Source organism: Antedon bifida, chromosome 2, assembly GCF_963402885.1.
Source record: "Antedon bifida chromosome 2, ecAntBifi1.1, whole genome shotgun sequence".
NCBI lineage: Eukaryota > Metazoa > Echinodermata > Crinoidea > Comatulida > Antedonidae > Antedon > Antedon bifida.
In genome coordinates, this window is record NC_136227.1 from 28,247,449 (window position 1) to 28,268,427 (window position 20,979).

At 34.4% G+C, this 20,979-nt stretch overlaps 3 protein-coding genes across 7 annotated transcripts; all 3 read right to left on the reverse strand.

Annotated features, from left to right (window-relative positions):
- Positions 1 to 149: 149 nt before the first annotated feature.
- On the reverse strand, positions 150 to 12,521 carry LOC144858904 (ventricular zone-expressed PH domain-containing protein homolog 1-like). 5 transcript variants are annotated; one of them, XR_013616678.1, is made up of 13 exons: positions 12,401 to 12,521; positions 11,795 to 12,020; positions 11,128 to 11,272; positions 9,615 to 9,792; positions 9,068 to 9,231; positions 8,225 to 8,434; positions 7,490 to 7,704; positions 6,392 to 7,056; positions 5,786 to 5,931; positions 5,240 to 5,489; positions 4,416 to 4,555; positions 2,706 to 3,916; positions 150 to 2,508 (listed from the first exon to the last, which is right to left on the reverse strand). XR_013616678.1 is itself a non-coding variant. In XM_078715047.1 (12 exons), the coding sequence occupies exons 2-12, from the start codon at positions 12,001 to 12,003 to the stop codon at positions 3,707 to 3,709; spliced, it is 2,532 nt and encodes an 843-aa protein (XP_078571173.1). In that variant the 5' UTR covers positions 12,004 to 12,020; positions 12,401 to 12,521; the 3' UTR covers positions 150 to 3,706. The 5 variants fall into 5 exon arrangements, 1 of the variants encoding a protein (XP_078571173.1); XR_013616676.1 differs by having other exon boundaries at positions 150 to 2,656; XR_013616677.1 differs by having other exon boundaries at positions 2,657 to 3,916.
- A 3,883-nt stretch (positions 12,522 to 16,404) lies between these two features.
- On the reverse strand, positions 16,405 to 18,562 carry LOC144835580 (cationic amino acid transporter 4-like). Its single transcript, XM_078690660.1, has 3 exons — positions 17,807 to 18,562; positions 17,354 to 17,462; positions 16,405 to 16,598 (listed from the first exon to the last, which is right to left on the reverse strand). Exons 1-3 carry the CDS (start codon positions 18,560 to 18,562, stop codon positions 16,438 to 16,440), a joined length of 1,026 nt encoding a protein of 341 aa, XP_078546786.1. The 3' UTR covers positions 16,405 to 16,437.
- On the reverse strand, positions 18,393 to 19,420 carry LOC144835581 (cationic amino acid transporter 4-like). The gene has a single exon (XM_078690661.1). The coding sequence runs from the start codon at positions 19,418 to 19,420 to the stop codon at positions 18,563 to 18,565; it is 858 nt and encodes a 285-aa protein (XP_078546787.1). The 3' UTR covers positions 18,393 to 18,562.
- Between the last annotated feature and the right edge of the window lie 1,559 nt (positions 19,421 to 20,979).

Genomic DNA, 20,979 nt, shown 5'->3' on the forward strand with positions numbered 1-20,979 from the left:
AGTCACTTCTGTATTTAATGGCAATGGCAAAAAAACAAATTGAAACGTTGATTGAAACTAAACAAGATTTTAACGTGTTTATAGGAATAATGATTTCTTTGATAATTATGTTTTGTATTACGATATAGTACAAGGTTTCAGACTTATAGTAATAATTCCAATGCTTTAATATTTCAAAATACAATTTCATACCCACATCACTGAATTACAGAAATAAATATATTAAGCATATACGGATAACTACAAAGATATTTTCCCCATTTTAACACCAATTTATTGAACTTGAATATAACATCACTAAAGATTCAAAAGCCAATGAGTAAAAAATAATGATTTGTATTACTGGAATTTTTGCTAGCACCTTTGACAATCTGATTGGGTTGCCAAATTCCATGATCCACAATAAACTTTATAAAATCCTAAATAATATTTATGCACTAATAATAGGAATGTTGAACAAAAGCAAAAAGCCTAAAAAAAACACCTTGATAAATTTAATGGAAAGTGCACTATAAAAAAATAAATAAAAAAAATCATATATCCCAGATTGTCACACATTCATAATAAAAAATTAAAATATGATCCCAGTGTATACTAAAATCTGTATGGAAACATAGAAATTTACACAACATTCATAAATCATGCCTGTATTCTTGGAGAAACAATGTAAATATATTTTATCCATTCCTGATGGGAGTAATACTAACTGTATTTAAGGTCTTTTAAAGCCTTTTTTAGACCTTAAACCCAATCATCACTGGCTCCTTCTAGAGCTGAAATAGTACCAGACCAAGTGAAGACATCTAAATATAGGTGACCTTTTAGGTGGGCTCATGATGTTGAACACCCTCTTTCTATAGTTCTACCTACACTATCAAACTTTATATGACAACAAAAATGTGATGTGCCCATATACTGTATGGACATGCTAATGTCCTATCACTACCATATTTAAGCATATCACTACCATATTTAAGCATATCACTACCATATTTTTTGTCAAACTAGTTTGATAGTGTAGACAGAGCTTTAAGCTCTACCTACACTATCAAACTTTATGTGAAAAAAAAGTGATGTGCCCATATATGGACACAATGACATCATATCAAGTAGTCATATTTGGGCATATCACATTTTTTTTCCCTTTTTTTTATAGTCTAAACAGAGCTTAAGGTATGACAACAGCTCTTATCTAGGGTGCATTATTTATTTTTATTTTAAGTCATTTATTTTAACCTGCCACACTATGTGTACACATTTTCATATAAGCTTTTATTAATAAATGAATAGTAAAATGTAGCAAAAATAACTATATATACAAAAACAAATATCTTTATACACTACAATAACTTTTAAATGCAGAAAGACTATACGTTACTAGCGGACAGTATTGCACAAATTCAGAAGCTTAACATTCTTGGAAATGGTTAGTTTATGCATAAATTATATTAAAACTTCATTATAATTTACATCTTTTTAGCCTCATGGAAAGGGATGCAGCTGTGTATATCAAACAAATACATATTTTAAGCTCTGTCTACACTATTAAATTAGTTTGACAAAAAAAAGTGTGATATGCCCAAATATGGTAGTGATATGACATCATAATGTCCATATATGGACACATCGCATTGTTGGTCGCATAAAGTTTGAGAGTGTAGACAGAGCTTTATACACAGGGATGATCACATGATATCGCCTTGACATAACAAAAAGGCACACTTTGAAAGAAACTAGTACCATTAGTTGAAAGTCAATTTTTGAAACAAAATACTGTTTTAAGCTCTGTCTACACCATCAAGTGTATATGCCCAAATATGGTAGTGATATGACATCATCATGTCCATATATTGGCACATCACATTTTTTTGTCACATTAAGTTTGATAGTGTAGACAGAACGTAAGATAGAGTATAATCTCATGCTGGTGTATAAATCCTACTCCTTTATTTGGGCTAATTTGAGACACAAGACTTTGGTAAATCCATTGTTATTGCAATTACAGAATAATCCCACTCCTAAATTTTCACAAAATTTCGTACCCAGATTCACTGGGACCATACTCTTGTCATATTTGGTAATGGTATCTAATAATAGCAATTCAAAATGAAATCAATTATATTTTTATAGTTTGAAAGAAAAACAATAAAATAAAAAAGATTGTCAAAAATTATATTTGATTCAATAAATAATGGAAGTCATATTCAAGGCACACCTATTCAAAATCAAGGCATGTATATTTGACACCTGTACCATGATATTTATATTTTATACACATCTAGCATAATATATTCAAATCAAGGTAATAGACACCTGTATTGTATCTAAAATATTTAACATACTATTAGCCACCTGCACATTAATATTTAAATCCATAGACACCTTCACTAAATCAGATATGCCTACATAATTTATGTAAACGAATAGACACTACAATATTTTTCTTTTCATCTTGAATCAAGGTTATGACACCTGCACCATAATATATTTAAATCAATGTAATGACACCTGAACCATAATATATTCAAATCAAGGTAATGACACCTGCACAATTATTTTTAAATCAAGGTGCAATGACACCTGAACCATAATATATTCAAATCAAGATGTAATGACACCTGAACTATAATAAATTCAAATCAAGATGTAATGACACCTGAACTATAATATATTCAAATCAAGGTGTAATCAAGGTGTAATGACACCTGAACCATAATATATTCAAATCAAGGTGTAATGACACCTGAACCATAATATACTATATTCAAATCAAGGAAATGACACCTGAACAATAATATATTCAAATCAAGGTAATGACACCTGTAATTAAAAAAAAAGAAGTATACCAAATATCTGCTTATATGCAAATAGTATGCCTGTCACGCTCTATTACTTTCATAGCATATAGTGAAATCCAAAGGCCTCTCAATATCAACAAACTATAGCAAATGGAATGCATAAATATCTGTTAAATGCGATGGAATAAATTCTTTGGAATTACCAGGTAAATAATTAAAATGACAGATATGTGAACAATTTTCAAGGTAATTGAAGTTAAGTTGTATGTCATTATATCTTTAAAAAATACACAAACCAAAAGTGGTATTTGGTTGAACGTTGGTTCGTCCAGGTAATCTAGGGAAGAACGAAATCTACTATTTTAAAATATAAAATCAGACCCTGCAAGAGAAACCATTTTGTGTGGTTGATTGAAACTAAACTAGACCTTTAAAATGCTTCTAATTAGCGATCAGAACATTAAATAGCGACTACTAAAATACACTATTCAACAAACATGGCATGGCATTGTATCTCCCCACCAAAATCCTTGCATAGCAAATACACAATATAAGCACAGGATAGACTGCACTAAATATAAATACTCTCACTATACAGTAATATTAATTTTTAAACAACGTATTCAACTTAACACAATGATAGCTTTGATACCTACTACACAACTAATTTCATATTCTGAGTTGATATTTGGAAATGTTTAAATTTTACAAATAGCTTTTTAAAAAAATAATTTTGAATATTTATGAATTACTATTAATTTCAAATCAAGTTAAAATTCTATTCATCATTTGCTGGTATAAAGCTAGTACACTCTAAATCTGAAATTTTGGACAAAAATTTAATATTTAGCCCATAAAAGTGTGGATTACTGTGTATAAAGTATACAACAAATTCTGAGAAGCCCAAATCATTGTTTTGTATTAGCTTGGTGAACTGCAATTGTGAGACACTGCACCCATTGTTCAGCTTTGGTGCTGTCTTTCGCTTTAAATACATACGACTTGTTGTCTTCCGTGAAAATCTCAAAAGCTTTTGGTATACTCCGATCACGTCGTCTCACAGCCTTTACACTCTGCACTTTTCCAAGTTCAACTGGGAGTGTTCCTTTAGATGGTGACTATAATCAAGTGAAAGAGAGTATTATATCAATAGTGCATAATAATAAAATAATAATCTGAATATTGATGTGGCACTTTTTACCCAGTAATAGGTATCCTTTGATTTGCGACAACCATGGACTGACGACTAACTTAGGCCAGGTCAATCGTTGTGTCGTCGCTTGGGGCTAAAGACCATCAACCATATGTTGAGGTGAGGAGTGAGGACGAGGTCCAGTGCGAACAAGGCTATATACGAAAATGTAGCGCATTCCAAAGAAAAGGTTCAGTGTGGCAAAGAAAGCCCTGTGAGACAATATCTAGGCTGATTATAGATATAGGATCTTTGAGATACAGTGGGATCATGGACCTATAATCCATGGCAGGATGGAGCTATTTGAATGTATTAAGTAAAACTTTGAACATGAACAGTCAGAAATGGGAATTCATCCAGTAAAGTTGTTGGAAGAGGGGTGTCCCATAATCAAGCATAACACATAAAAAAAAAATATTTCGCACTGATTTATTCTTCTTATAAATTAAACTTTCTCCAGACAAAGAAAAATAACGAGTTCTCCACGTGCGGAACAATTTCCAGCGCACTTTCTTCTCTTTCAGTTGTCCTTCAATATGGGGCTGTCCATCAGAGAAGTAATCAGCTGGAAAATAGTAAAGATGACAGTAATTCAAAAACATTGAAATATGACTCTGGTATATAGAAATTGTTTGTGATAATTACATAGATATAGACATACATTAATAAAGAACATGATTAGTGGGAATCTTGAATTGAAGATATTGGCACACAAAATATTAACACAGAATAGACCACAGGGGCGGTTCTAGGATATATTAAATGAGGAAGCGTTAGCATAATGATATTAATAGTCTGATAAAAAATATATATAAAAAAGTAAAAGACAGGCGAGAGAGTGCTAGACTTGGCAGCACTGACATGATGCAACCCTTAGGAGAGAAGCATGTAGTTTAGAAAAACTTTTTGTAGAAAAGTGTAACATCTAAATCCACAGCGCCATGAGCAAAGATCGTTGGAATGGTGCTATATAGATAAAAAATATTAATATAATTAGTTCATAATGCCACTTTATCAAAAGAGGGAGTGTGCGACCAAAGCAATACCACCCCTGTGGCCGTATTAACCAATCACATTTAGGCCAAGGGAAACACTTACTCTTAAAATTAAAAAAATCTCCCATCTAAGTGAATACAAGTGAAATATTTAAATATATATTAAATTAAGTGAAATACTTAATATTTAAGAGAAATATCTCACTTAAGTGTGATTGGTGAATACGGCCACCAGGACCTAACCAATGACTCACCTAGTTTTGTTGGGTTACAGCACATAAAGCACACCCAACTTGAACAGTCCCGATCATACTTGAACAGGTCGTAATAACTAGCCTCATTTAGCTGCTGTATGAGAACACTTTGTACTTTTGTAGATGGAAAGTTCTGTGTGATAAGTTTAAGGAATGGCATTGTTCCACCGGTTGTCTTTTGTTTCTCCCAGCACCTTTTAAGTACCTGGATTGACTCGTCATCCACTGCAACTGGACTTGGAGATGTAGCCTAGAAAAATATTACAATGTTCTGTCAACCCTATCAACTGTATGTGACAAACATATGGGATGTACCCATATTATGGACACTGTGATGCCATATTTGGGCACATCACACTTTTTTTTGTCAAACTAGTTTAATAGTGCAGACTGAGCTTTAGAAAAAAGAGTATGTAAAAATAATGATTAACAACTCTTCAATTTTGAAAATGGTTGAAATATGTTCTTGTGTTCTGCAAATCCAAACCACACAGAAAACCAACAGTGGAGATTGCACTGAAATAGTAAAACAAACAACAAACAAACCTGTAGATGAAGGTACATTATATAGATCCAAGTCTGTATCTCTTTTGTTGCCATGGTAAATGGTGTTGATTGATACATACAACAATCTATTCCCTTCTTTCCACAATGAAATTCTAATTGACCAACGGGTTTCTTATCTTTTGATTCTGTAAACAGCAAAACAATAAATATGTAGTACCGTATATATAAGTGCCTATGTATAAGCAAGAGTGGTTATCAACTAGGCAAGACATTGGCCATAATTCCCAGCACAGATCGAGATCGTCATATTTTATATTGCTATATTTAAAGCATCTTTGCCTTGTCTGTTTTTAACCTCTCGCTATGACTCTGTTATCCCTTCAGTTATCAAGGCCCATCTCTACTGTAGCCTTTGTTTGGGTGTGTAATGTATAAGCAAGGACAAGTGTATAGGATACATTAGTGATTTAGGGGTCACAGTTGCATGTTAAAATGAAAGCCGGATTGGTGTTCCATGGGTTTAAATTTGGCGAGTTAGAATTCATGTTTTGGATGCATTGCTGTAAAAAATGTACCTTTATGATTATAAGGGTTTTTATGCAAACACAGTTTTTACGCAAATACAGTACATAGAAAACTATTTACCTATAACTTTGCAATTGGTAGGAACTGGTAATTGTTTTTTGATAGACTCAATGTATGATATTATCTCCTTCCTTCTCTTTGTTAAATACTGTTGAAGACTACTATCTTTCTTTTCAGCAGTTCTTGTTAAAGTTCCTGGTCTACTATTGTGGATAGGCCCGCTACCCAACGATTCACCTCTGATTGAAAGACTGTTCATTTCCATGTCTCGACTATTAGGCATTAACATTTCTCGCACCTCCTTCTGATGAATAAGGTTGGTTCGGCTTCCTCCATCTTTCCGGCTGACGCGTTTGTTTGGGTCCCAATGTTTTCCAGAAGCATCGGGTTTAGGTGGGCTAAGCTCAAATTTTCGCATCTGAGGTCGCGATTGTTGGGGGTTACTCTGTAGACTTGATTTGCTCCCAGATAACTCCGGTCCTTTATCAACTTTCGGGGATAAAAGAGGGCCTACTTCTAGACTTCTTGTAGCCAAGGATTTAGTATCGAAATGTTTTCTTGGATTCATAAATGTGTCAACGCTGACCTGGCTGTGTATGCGATTTTTCATCTGTAGATTACGAGTTTCAAAGTCCAACGATACAGTAGAGTGCGTAATTCCTCCTCCTCTGTGAGTCAAGGCAGAATGAGATTTTGCTTTACTTGATTCAAAGGTCCTGCCTTTTCTAAAATAAAAACAGAGCAAAATTTGTATTTTTAATTTGATATATAACAGTATCTAAGTAATAATTTGCAAGCAGTTTGACTGCTTGTTGAGAACATTAAATATATAATCCAACGGTACATACTATAAATATATAAACAAGCCTGTAGACAGGATTTTTAAGGCACAACTGACCCAGCTAGGCTTATTTACCATCCCTTTCAACACTAGTCTCTATTTGAAAGGGCACTTAAGCAAAAAACATTGGATTGGGCTTGCCTTAAAGAGCTCAGGTATGTTAAGCTCTGTTTACAGAATCAAACTAGTTTGACAAAAAAAGTGTGATGTGCCCAAATATGTTAGATATACTCAAATATTGTAGTGATATGACATCACCATATCCATATATGGCCAAAACAAAATACATGACCAATGAGCACTTCATGAACACTCACCGTTTATGCAAATCATCCTGTAGTTGCTGTACAATCATTCGTACAGCGGTCGAACTGCTACCCTGCTGACTGTTAATCTGTGGCATGTGCTCACTCAGAAGACCCTTGTGATAATCAGATATACTCTTGATTTCTATGAGCACCGCTGGAACCGATGACTGCTCTACAACAGTCAGTTGCTGTACAAGGAATGTCATACACTCACGGCCATAATCCTACATTATGGAATATTGATCAATTATTATTGAATATTGATTACAAATGTGAGGAAATAAACTTGTGTCTTGCAGCCTAACTTGGCTGTGTTGCATACATACGTTGACAACAAGGGCATCATACTGCTGCCACTAAAAGCTTATTTGTCAGTCAACAATGGCACAAGCTGAGATGGACCAGTATACAGGGGTAACCCCATACACTTCCAAATGATGAACTGGGTTTTTAGATTCTACACTATACATACACTATAAGTCCTTATCTGAGAAGAATTGTTCTACCACAAGAACTATTGTTGAGGAGACTCCTAAATCTCTGCCAAATGTATGGCTATGGCTCATCTGCCTTAAGCTCTGTCTACACTATCAAACTTTATGGGACAAAGAAATATGATGTACCCATATATGGATAGATGATATTACCATATTTGGGCACATCACACTTTTTTGTCAACCTAGTTAGTGTAGACAGAGGTTTAAATGACTTGACTCAACATAACCTATGAATTGCATGTTTTACCTCATTTAGTTTGCCTATTGCTGCAAAGATCTTGGCAGCGAGAGAAAGTAAAGATGTCTGCTGAGCCACGGTCACTTTGAGCATGTGCAAACAAGGTATGAAGGCTTTAGCATCAACTGTTGCAATATCCAGTAGAAGGTTTAAAATAGTTGATGACACACTGGGGTCATTAAGTTGCTCTACTAATACTGCTACATGTGACCTTAGGGCCTAGAAAAAGAAGAAGGGCGAAAGAAAAATCATAAAACTGTATTAGGAAGCTATTAAATGTTTATCACAAGTCATTATTATTGCCAGAAAGTTTTTTAAATAAATTTTTTGTTTTATTATTATGTGGCTGGATTTCATTATAATTTGTATACACATGCAATCATTCCAAATTTATACAGTCAACTCTTCCGGACACCTTTGGAAAGAAAACCTCACCACAAGAAAAGTTCCCAGTTTTCAGAGAGTCCAGTATTGGGAGAGTGGACTGTATTTGTAAATAATTTGAAATAACATTATATCACATGGCTTCCATACTGTGTTTCTTAAGCAAATTTAAAGCTCTGTCTACACTATCAAACTTTATGTGATGTGCCCATATATGGACATGACTACGATATTTAAGCATATCACTACCATATTTGGGCACATCACACACACTTTTTTTGTCAAACTAGTTTGATAGTGTAGACAGGACTCTGGGACATACATACATTCAACAGACACTAATAAAGGAATACTTCCCATGAAAACAAATAAGAGGAAATATATATTTTAACACTGTGACCAACGCCTATTCAAGGGACACTTTGTATCCCGAAAGCGTCCCTTTAATAGAGGTTCCACTGTACTTACATGTGGGTACTTCTTTTGAATCATAGCAAATATCTGTAGAATACTTAGTTTCTCTGATGTACTGCATTTTGGAAGAATAACAACAAGCTCGGAAATATAGTTGACAATTTCTAAATTACTTTCGGAGTAAATTTGCGGTAAAATACGCAGAAGGGAGCGGTTACCTATAAATAAATATTTTTAAAGAAGATTAATTGAATATTAATTATAATAATTTGGAACCAATTAAAGATGAATTATCCCCAAAAACATGAAAAATGAAGATCAGATTTTGAAGTTAATCACTTCCATAGAAAACAAAATAATAATGTTTTCACTTATAAAAGGACAATTTAACCAAAAACTCATTGGCTGGCAGCCAATTTGACTATATATTTTTTGCTTTAAGTTACAGTTTTTTCAGGTACAATACTTTTTTTTTCTGATCAAATTTTTGGTCAAAGTGAATGACTATTATGGAACATCAAAATGCCATATTTAACAAAAAAAATATTGTTATCTATGAAAAATGTCTTGGATATGAACTGAGACCACGGAAATTACTTACCTTGACGAATACTTCTAATGAGTGAACCAGTATGTGGAATCAAAATGTCAGCGTTTTCAATCGCAGCGAGTGCTAGATACGTCGACAGATTACGCGTTATCTCACGATTCCCTTGCTGTAGAAATTTGACTGCTACGGGCAAGGCAAGTTTCATTACAGATTTTTTGTTGTAATTTTGCTGCAAATACAAAATTATTAAATATATTTAAATTTTGATATTTGTATGTATAATAATAATAATGTATGTACAGTAATCATATGAATAAAACATCACTATAAAATGAACTAATTTTAATTTATTCATCATATTTAAACATATAAATTTGTTGTTTTTAATTTCAATAAAAAAATATTCATATTATGGTTAATTTAGTATACAGTAATTGGTGAAAGCTGAAAAAGCAAAAATAATTAAATGTATTTAAATTTTGATATTTGTATGCATGTCTTATCTTTGCTTTGTAGTATCATAATCATATGAATAGAACATCACTATAAAATGAACAAATTTATCCATATTTAAACACATCAATTATTTTTTTCAATAACAAAAAAACATTCATATTATTAATGGTTGATTTAGTAGATACAGTAATTAGTGAAATCTGAATTGGATCAGTAACTTTTTTGCTCAGTATAAACCGTAATAAGAGGACACATTTAGGTGCCCAAGTGTCCCCTTAATAGCTCTTGGCTTTAGTGTTAAGGGAGTGGTTCTACAGTACAGTATCAATCCTTCCATAGTTCAATGTTATAACAAAATAGTGTTCCCATTCAAAATAATGTTTGAATACTAAATCACCTATATTACACCAAGATTGTGCTTTAGTTAGATTATTTACATAACACTATGTAAACACTCCAACACTGGTCTGTAAACACTGTCCCATTCATGAGAATGTTATTGTAGAACTAGTGTCTATTGCAGTGAACTATTACAATAAGGTTGTTTTATGGTTGAGTGTGCTTTTAAATTTATACGCTTCAAAGGTTTTATAAAGAAACAAACCTTTTCTGGAAGTAAATCATTGCAATAGTGTTGTACATGAAACCACAGGTGGTACTATTTTATATAATCTTTTATTTGAATAATTTGAATTAATCTGTATTAACTTTTGATGCATTGTGAAATAAAAACAAATGAATAATCATCAAACTTGGTTTGGGAACACCCACTATCTATTATTGTCGGTAATTGATTAAAAAAACACTTTTTTCCTTCTCTATTCAGGAGATCTATCACTAACATAAGTTCAGTCAGACTGCTTTAATATAATATAACACGCCAGAGTGTATACTTATCATCTGATTGGTCAACTTCGTACCATGTGCCATTCAGTATTAGATTTATTTCACAGTATAAAGTTCTATTTATGGTTCTATTACTGTACATTTTTTGTGAGGCTACAATGTTCGAAAACCTAAAATTAGCATTATTTGTATACTAAATATCACACAAATTTGACACAATATTGATAAAAGAAGTTTGCCACCATAAACAAGTCAGGCTTACCATGAACAGACAGCTCATTATGTCAGATGCGATTTTAGCGTGAGGTGGATCTTCATCTTTAAACGTTGGTATCAAATTATGATGAAGACAGGAATCCCAGAGATACACCAATGCCATGGCATGCTTATCAATTGTACCAGTATCCCTAAAAGAACAATTTTTTAAAAGAAACAAACAATAATTAAGAGATGTTACTACTGTATAGCTATATCATGGAGCTTTCGTTTTGACCTATGGTCTATAATGTCATGTTGATTTATTTTACGTATGCATTTGGTTTTCCGTTTTTCGTCAAGTCGTTGGACCCAATTTAGTTGATTCTATGATGACCTTGGATTATGTATGTACGGTCATCCAAATCAATTTCAATGGACAACATGGGACAAAATCATATTGCATGATATATGTAAGTCCTAGGCTGTTTTTGAATAAATGAAAAAAAAAACCAGCTATTTCAAGCGTTTTTAAAACTATTACGATAGTAGAAAATAATGTATATTGTCAATAGAAAGTTTGCCTTTATTTTAACAATACATATACTGTATTGTTTAAAATTTAGGGGCTGACTAGTTTTAAAAGACAAAACAGAAGGTATCTAAAATTGATTGGGATGGGGTTGGTCACTTTTACACACCATTACAATTTAATTGATTGACCTATGACCTACCGGATTGCAGTAGTTACCCTGGTGATGCATATCTCAACTACTGTCTGGTCATTTCTATTGGTCAAATAATCTTCAGCTGCCGTGATATCCTGAATGCGGTAGAGAGCTTCAGTCAAGTCATTTACAATGGCAGAGTCTGGAATGTAGAAGAGTTCTCCGGCAATGGAGAGATCTCTTTCTGCAAGAACCTGTGCCAACAGTTCATACATCACTATAGAGTTCCTCCCTGATGAAAAAAGTAGATATGTTTTTAAGTTGTGTTAAATTCATTGTTTTTTTATATCTGGTAGGTCAAAATGGTCAACAGTGTACTTTGCCTTGTTTTCTCTCGGCACAGCGCACTAGACTAGTGAGGTATGGCATAGGCCTAGTAGTACTGTGATTTCTAAGACTTATTTAAGTAGCTAGGCCTAGCTACAACTAGCACCGGGCTTGCTAGCCTACCTTCTTACCTGTCGCCTAGGCCTAGCCTTTAATTAGTCAACAACAAGATCTAGCTTAGCGTAGGGCTGGCCCTAGACTGGCCTTAATTAGGAGGGCCCGACTACCACCTAGCCTAGGCCTAACCTAGTGTGTGAATTAACATAATCAACGGCAGAAACGCACCATTATATCCTAATAGTTGAGAATATTGTTCATTTAAATAGAATAAATGGACATAAACAATTGAAATCTGGACGTTAATGAGCCTTAGTTTCAGGGATTTGTAACAACACGACGCCCACACACATCTTCTTTTGTAGATGATGAGCGCCCTCTATCGCCCATCTGGCAGAAGAGAAAAAAAAACAAGATAGTGGGGGTGGGACAGGTGGGTGGTGTATTGGGGATTGAAGGTTTTTCGGGACGTGCCGTTTTAGTCTTTTTATATAATTAGGCAAAACACGAGATACTTTTAGAAATATCAAAATATTGATTTGACAAACAATATACATCTATGTTGGCATAATGTTAGTACAGTACCAGGCGTGCCTACACACACAAAAAATGTGTCTTTTTTTTTAGTGTCTCCGGCACTGCTTGGTTCCCACACTCTACACCACAATGATGTAAGCGCAATAATCAATCAATGCGATGAATTATTCAATTGTTGCTTTGTTGGTCATCAATTCTGCGTCTCTCTGCGCTAGAGTGGAAACAGGACTTATTATGCATTACGACGTCCTTGTGTCGTCTGCCTCGTCAAACCGAAATTGATTTCGCGAAAGGTTGAAATCAAAGATCTTTCTTTGTTGAAACAATGCACATGTTTCTGTGCGATATATACAACACACACCAACTACATGCGAAAAATAAATTAGCATGACGTCGTAGGTCGTAGATAAGTTCCCATTGGTTATAGATACACGCGCAATGTGCGTAATTTAGAACGTGGAAGCCATTGTTACGTCACAATAACTTTCGAAAAAAAGCTAACGAAAAAGCGTTGTCATGTCAGAATTATTAAATTCTTCCAACTGTGAACAGTGATTTCAAATTGCTCTTCATTCGAACGAAATAAAACTGCACTTCCTTTTAAAACCAATTCGGAAATACGAAACATCAATTTTCAAATACCGTTGTTATACTTCTATCAATTAAGTATGGCTAAATTTGTACTTAAAAGAAGATATTATGCTTCTTTAGATGAAGCCCAGCAGGTAACGGTGAGATCAAACGATTTTCACGCCCCCAAGAATGGCGTTACTAGCTTCTCCATAAAAGGTGGCAAGAGGCCTAGATATAGAGGATGTCCTTATGTCAAACGAAATACTAAAGTAGGCAATATTTCTGAATTAAAAGAATTAGATACACTTGTAAAAGTAGAAAATACTTCAAGTAATTACAGTAATAATGGAAATCGACATATTATCAATAATAATAATAATAATGATTTTAATTTCGTTGAAATGTCTCCTACTACCAGTGAGACCATGAACAATAATAATATTAGTGATACTTGTAAACAGGGTAAGGATAGTAATACTAGGCCTATTATCAGTATTAGTAGTGATAGCGATAGTATTAAAGATAGTGATGTCGCAGTATCTGGCGACAAAAGCGATAATCAAAACGAAAATTATGATTATGAGTACAATAAGGAATTTTTTAAGTCACTACTTGATCGTCAAAAAGTCACTGATATAAATCCGTGGGCATGTTTTGAATCACCATCTGTCAAAGATAATATGGTAGAGTTTTTATGTTACATTCGATCAGAGCTCATGCGGTATGGATACATAATCGATTATGATATAGTACATCGTAGCCTTACACTTGTAGAAAGTATATTGATGTGTGATCACACAGATGTTAGACTAGGGAATCTAGAAGAGTTGGCAATTGCATCATTTTGCCTTGCAATGAAATGTGCTGAACGATACCAATCTAAGAGTATCATATCTTATACTTGTCAGTGCCTCCAGGATATTGGCTATTTTGATTCTACATTAATTTCACAAATAGAATTCAATATACTAAAGAGTTTAAACTTTAAGATTAATAATGTCACTTGTCTTGACTTTATACATGCTTACTGTGATTCTGGTAGCAGTAACACTAGCTCTGAAATTATCAAAGAAAAGATAGAAACAGTGAGACAAGAATCTGTCAAATATTTGATTACAAATAGAATATCTCACACATCGGTAAAACCATCCACAATAGCATTCTTGATAGTAGTTGACGAATGTGAGATACTTGGCATAAGTTGGGAATCACTTGTTGATGAGGTAAAATATAAGATGCAAAAAGACACGATAAATAAGATAATAAATAAGTTAAGGTAATAAGTTACAATAAGATATCAATAATAAGTAAGTTAATATACAATAAGTTAAGATACAATAAGTTAAGATACAATAAGTTAAGATACAATAAGTTAAGATACAATAAGTTAAGATACAATAAGTTAAGATACAATAAGTTAAGATACAATAAGTTAAGATACAATAAGTTAAGATACAATAAGTTAAGATACAATAAGTTAAGATACAATAAGTTAAGATACAATAAGATCAAAGATGATAACAAAATAATTTAATGTTAAAGAGTTTTTATTGATAAGGTAACTTATAATATATTAGGCTAAAGACTTTCAAACAAATAAAGAAATTAAAGTATATTGAATAAAATATTATTATTAAAAAATTTGAATCTAAAATTGCACAAAAATGTTAATGAATAAAACAATTCTTCTTCCCTAATTTGTTATATTTTAAAATGAATTTGGCCATACCTTGGGAAGAAACAAAATTTCCAGTCTGAAGTCGGAGATGCTACCTCATCGTGGTAGACTGGTGTCAACATCATTGGTAAAATATGTTACCAATGATGGCTAACAGCATCACGCAATGTGATGTGCCCATATATGATCATGATGATGCCATTATTACTACCATTGGGACCATATTTGGGAACATCACTTTTTTGTCAAACTATAGCTTGACAGTGTAGACCTTAAGAAATGAATAACCTATAGTACTACTTAAAATAAATTAAGTATTACTATTAATTAAGCAAACTCATCGATCATAACATAATAAAACGTAGGCCTACTTTTCCCAATGCTATCTCATCGTGGTAGACTAGTATTATCAACGGTAACTAATCCTGACAAAATATCCCACAAATAATAGATACGGTTTTCATGTCTAGAGACATAGAACTGCATGGCTGTTTTATGTCAAGTGACGGTAACCATTTGTAACACATACATCAGTGACGGTCACTGTTAAATCAACACCAATATCAATTTAACCCTTTAAATAATGTGTTTTTCACAATAAGTTTTCAAAATATTCAATATTTGTATTGATAAATGTAGCACTGGTACTGGTACTGGTTCTGGTAACCGTCTACGTAGAGACATCTGGTAGCCAAGTTTGAATCTAGCAGCACCAAAGAGCATCATGATAATGATTGATGCTAAGAAATAAGCCTTATTGCATTCATACGCGATGAACTCTAATAACCCTTATTAGTTTTACTAATCAAAATGGCAACGAAATAAATTAAGATAATTTCTCAGTTTGATTTTTTAAATATTACATAATTGCCTGAAGTAGTGTCTGTCGTGAATATGCCGCCAGAAATCATATACGTGCACGCATTTGTCATAAAGAAATTCAAATCCAATAGCTTAACGTATTATCATTACACAGATCTTGCAAATTGTGAGTATTTTAACAATCTTACTCTAAAATATTATACTTGTTTTTGTTGTTAAAAAATCTTTTTCAACTTTATTCGTGTGATCATAATTCACGTGGTGGTAATAGATATTATTGATATTTGACAGGTATAGACTACTGTATAACTTACTCATTAATCGTAATAAATAAGAAATCTTCTTGGCCCAATACTAAATTAAAATTGAACATAATAAAAGCTGATGTACTTTACAAATATAAATTTGATTTATTATAATAATAATAAATTATAAATTAAATCACCCGTTTATATACTAGAAAAGATATTAATTCATTAATATGAAAATGTCTTTGTAAACATGCGCATAGTAATCTCATAAGTAATATCTAATAATAGTCCATCAGATTACATCAATTAGGTTTTAAATTGAATCACTTGATTGTATTTGTACTGGGCGCCGTCTGCTACATTGTTGTCACTGTAACACAGATATGAGGCACAGAAATGTATAACTACGTCTGGTTGATGCCATTTGTTCCACCATATGTTGTATCACCGTTTTCTGTCTGTCCCGCGTCGTTTAGTAGGTGTGTGTCGACAAGTGGTACAAATCCCATGGCCTCTTGATTGGCAACGCTGCGACTGTATCCGTAGCAACCGTATATGATTATACCTATTTAATAATGACAAGAGAAATCAGAAAGTTATACACTCTGTCAGGAGCAAGAGGAGAAAAAGGACCAAGAATCGTATGATAAAGATCCGTCTTATAGTTTTGACGTATGGCTAAAATTAGTAAAATAATAAAAAGTGGTCCAGAACTGGGATCCTGGATTGCCTCCAAAAATGTTAAGAAGTCTTTCATGACCACACAGTCTATCTGGTTTAAATTTGGTAAAGATCCGTCCTTTAGTATCCAACTGACAAACACACAAATATCTCAGACAAAAATACAACCAACTAGGTGGAGGTGTTTTTGAAGCAGCGCTCATTTGTCGTAAACTATATTTCGTAATTCTACATGCATTGGGACACACATTTTGAGATCTCTAAATTGTTTAACCAATAGACCCACATACATCTTCATGTTAAATGACGGTTAGGTGGAGGTGTCTAGTTCAAATTTGGTTTACATTATTCGCGACTTGCAAATTCTGTTTTCTCTGTTGGTATATTCACCATATTCACCATGATCTTTCTTTCAGATATACCGATATTCAGGATTTATTAGCCGGTTAAATCGGTGACCTCCTCAGAAGTGAGTGACATTAATTGTAGTGATGGTAAAGGTAGTGATGATCGGCCCATGAAGCCATCTTAACAACGGGTAAATAACTAAGTCTGAATGGGTCCTAAGTAATTTCAATTCCCTTCATTGTAATTGACCGTGCTCGTTCCTGCTTAGCATTTACAAAGTTGACTACTTACCAAGAACAACCCAGATGACGAACCTTATCCAGGTATAACTGTCCAATTCAACCATCAGGATCAAGTTTAACGTTATACTTGCAAATGGAAAGAATGGAACTAATGGAACCTAGATGGAAAGATAGATATTTTATTGTGTTAAATGAAGGATGATCCTTTTGTCAATAGGAATATTTGAATTATACTATTAATTATATATTATAATATCTATGCTGATGGTGTAATGACGTCAGAGGGCATCATGGCCTGCCATAGAATTACAGTGACCCCTTCCTCTTCCTTCCTTCCTTTTCAGATGATGTTTACTTATCGTTGTGACCCATATAGACATTAAAGAATAGGGGAGGTCTTATTTCACTCCTGGAATAGTTACCCCACCCCGATGCCAAGTTAGTCTTCTTATACCCGATATGTTATTTTAACTACTTGGTGTTAGTTAAAATGAATCAATACCTTGAAATCGAGTTCAATCTCACTTTGATGGTGCATTGGTATCACCATAAATGAAAATATCGCAAGAGAACCAAGAATGATAACATATATCACAGCCCACCATTCTCCTGCTAACAAGTCTTCATATTTATAGACAAGAAAAATTGCTGTCATAAATTCACAAATGACACTGACGGCTAAACAGTACACAGCTGTTTCACCGGGAACTGAACTCTCAAGAAAGGCAAAACATTGGAAGCGTTCCTTCAATCGTCCAGTTAATAATTCCTTCTCACTAGAAATAGTTTCAGGTTCCTCTAATATGTCACTAACCTCTCCATTGGAATTTTTATAAGGAACGGCAGGGCGGCCTCTTGGGTTGCGTATTGTGATGTTGCACAATTCTGGTGAGTATCTGACAATTATAACAGACGCGGCGACAAATGAGAAGCCGCACAAGGTGCCAATCGATAGAAATTCTATAAGAGCATCTAGATCAAAAAATATTGCTAGAATGATTGAAATTATCCCAAAAACAACGACTCCAAATATTGGTACTTTCGTTCGTTCATTTACTTTAGCAAATACTTTAAAAAGAAGACCGTCACTTGCAATGGCGTAAAGTGATCGTGGTAGAGGAAATATAACTCCAAACGAAGAGGTAAGAATCGCAAGTACAGCTCCTATACTAACGATGTATTTTGCCCAGTCTAAGCCAACATATTCAAACGCAGCCGAGAAGGCGGCGTCCGGATCAATGTCCATGTAAGGAACCATTCATGTCAATCCAATTGAAGCTAGAATGTAGCAAGATGCAGACACAGTAAACGAGTATATCGTAGCCAGAGGTATACTTTTAGCTGGTGTTTTTGCCTCCTCACCGGAGACAGCAATGACTTCAAACCCAAGATACGCATAAAAACATGTTGCCGCACCCGATAAGGTTCCTGTAAATCCGTACGCAAAATAACCATTTCCTACAGACCAGTTTGAGACATCAGCGTAAAACATAGATGTTACGAACATAAATACGACAAGCCCTAGACTTGTTACAACAACTACGCTGTTTAGTTTTGTGGATAGGGCAGCTCCTGATGAAACTAGGATAATTAATATTACAATTAGAAGAGCTGCCATAATGTCTGGAAATTCAGAAAAGATATCAGACTGCCATTCCTCTCCACCAAGAAGTGTATCTATTATAAACTGGTTAATATAGCCGCCAGTTAATTCATCAAAGTATCCACTGAATGCCTTCGCTGTTGCCGCAGCTCCTACTACGTACTCCAAGAGAATATTCCAACCTACCAAAAAAGCCCAGATCTCTCCCACTGCCACATATGCGAATATATACGCAGATCCCGCTTTTGGAATTCTTGCACCAAACTCGGCGTAGCAAATGGCAGCCAGTAGCGCTGCGATTCCGGCAATGAAATACGACAGACTTACAGATGGCCCAGCTGTGTTGGCAGCAACCTCAGTTAATACAAACAATCCTGAGCCTATCATAGCACCGATGCCGAGTAGCGTCAAATCCCAGGTGGTAAGGCATCTTTCGAGCTGTGTCTCAAGTACATCTTCATCCAGAAGCTTTTTACGATTGATATTGGAAAGAGCTCTTTTTAGCCTAGACATCTTAACGTTAAAATACTCTTTCAAGTAACATCAATATATATATATATATATATTCTTTCTTTCTTTGCCTACTGTGTTTATATATATAAAAGTATCTCTTCGGAGATCCCGCCTCGTGAGTTCGAGACTCGGTTGGGGCGACTTTTTCTCATTCTCACAGATTTCCTCATCTTTATCGTTTCAAAATAATTAATTAAATTTCAGTATATCACCGGGCGGTTTAGAATTAATGTTCTTTGCCTACTGTGTATATATATATATATATATATATATATATATATATATATAAACCGGGCGGTTTAGAATTAATGTTCTGTGCCTGATTTGTTTATATATATAAAAGTATCTCTTCGGAGATCCCGCCTCGTGAATAAAAATACTGTAAGATGAGGGCGTATCAATTTGATCTCTGGTGCGCGTGCGTACAACTGAGGACTAGTGCTGTTCCGCCGTACCACGCCGAGAATGTTAAAGAGTCGTTATCCAATCGAGTTCGAACAATACCATGAAAGCCCCAGTAGTCTAATGGTTAGGACATCTGCATATCAAGCAGGCGGTCCGAGTTCGAGTCTCGGTTGGGGCGACTTTTTCTCATTCTCACAGATTTCCTCATCTTTATCGTTTCAAATTAATTAATTAAATTTCAGTATATCACCGGGCGGTTTAGAATTAATGTTCTGTGCCTGATTTGTTTATATATATAAAAGTATCTCTTCGGAGATCCCGCCTCGTGAATAAAAATACTGTAAGATGAGGGCGTATCAATTTGATCTCTGGTGCGCGTGCGTACAACTGAGGACTAGTGCTGTTCCGCCGTACCACGCCGAGAATGTTAAAGAGTCGTTATCCAATCGAGTTCGAACAATACCATGAAAGCCCCAGTGGTCTAATGGTTAGGACATCTGCATATCAAGCAGGCGGTCCGAGTTCGAGTCTCGGTTGGGGCGACTTTTTCTCATTCTCACAGATTTCCTCATCTTTATCGTTTCAAATTAATTAATTAAATTTCAGTATATCACCGGGCGGTTTAGAATTAATGTTCTGTGCCTGATTTGTTTATATATATAAAAGTATCTCTTCGGAGATCCCGCCTCGTGAATAAAAATACTGTAAGATGAGGGCGTATCAATTTGATCTCTGGTGCGCGTGCGTACAACTGAGGACTAGTGCTGTTCCGCCGTACCACGCCGAGAATGTTAAAGAGTCGTTATCCAATCGAGTTCGAACAATACCATGAAAGCCCCAGTGGTCTAATGGTTAGGACATCTGCATATCAAGCAGGCGGTCCGAGTTCGAGTCTCGGTTGGGGCGACTTTTTCTCATTCTCACAGATTTCCTCATCTTTATCGTTTCAAATTAATTAATTAAATTTCAGTATATCACCGGGCGGTTTAGAATTAATGTTCTGTGCCTGATTTGTTTATATAAACAATTCAGGCAAAGAACATTAATTCTAAACCGCCCGGTGATATACTGAAATTTAATTAATTAATTTGAAACGATAAAGATGAGGAAATCTGTGAGAATGAGAAAAAGTCGCCCCAACCGAGACTCGAACT

Coding starts and splice junctions, on each gene's coding strand:
- LOC144858904 (XM_078715047.1), bottom strand. CDS start 12,003: ATGTATGAACTGTTGGCACAGGTTCTTGCAGAAAGAGATCTCTCCATT. Junction 8,435..9,067: donor TTCAAAAGAAGTACCCACAT/GTAAGTACAGTG, acceptor TTCTTTTTCTAG/GCCCTAAGGTCACATGTAGC. Junction 7,057..7,489: donor CAGGATGATTTGCATAAACG/GTGAGTGTTCAT, acceptor TTTTTATTTTAG/AAAAGGCAGGACCTTTGAAT.
- LOC144835580 (XM_078690660.1), bottom strand. CDS start 18,562: ATGGTTCCTTACATGGACATTGATCCGGACGCCGCCTTCTCGGCTGCG. Junction 17,463..17,806: donor AGATTGAACTCGATTTCAAG/GTATTGATTCAT, acceptor CTTTCCATCTAG/GTTCCATTAGTTCCATTCTT. Junction 16,599..17,353: donor CGTCATCTGGGTTGTTCTTG/GTAAGTAGTCAA, acceptor ATTATTAAATAG/GTATAATCATATACGGTTGC.
- LOC144835581 (XM_078690661.1), bottom strand. CDS start 19,420: ATGTCTAGGCTAAAAAGAGCTCTTTCCAATATCAATCGTAAAAAGCTT.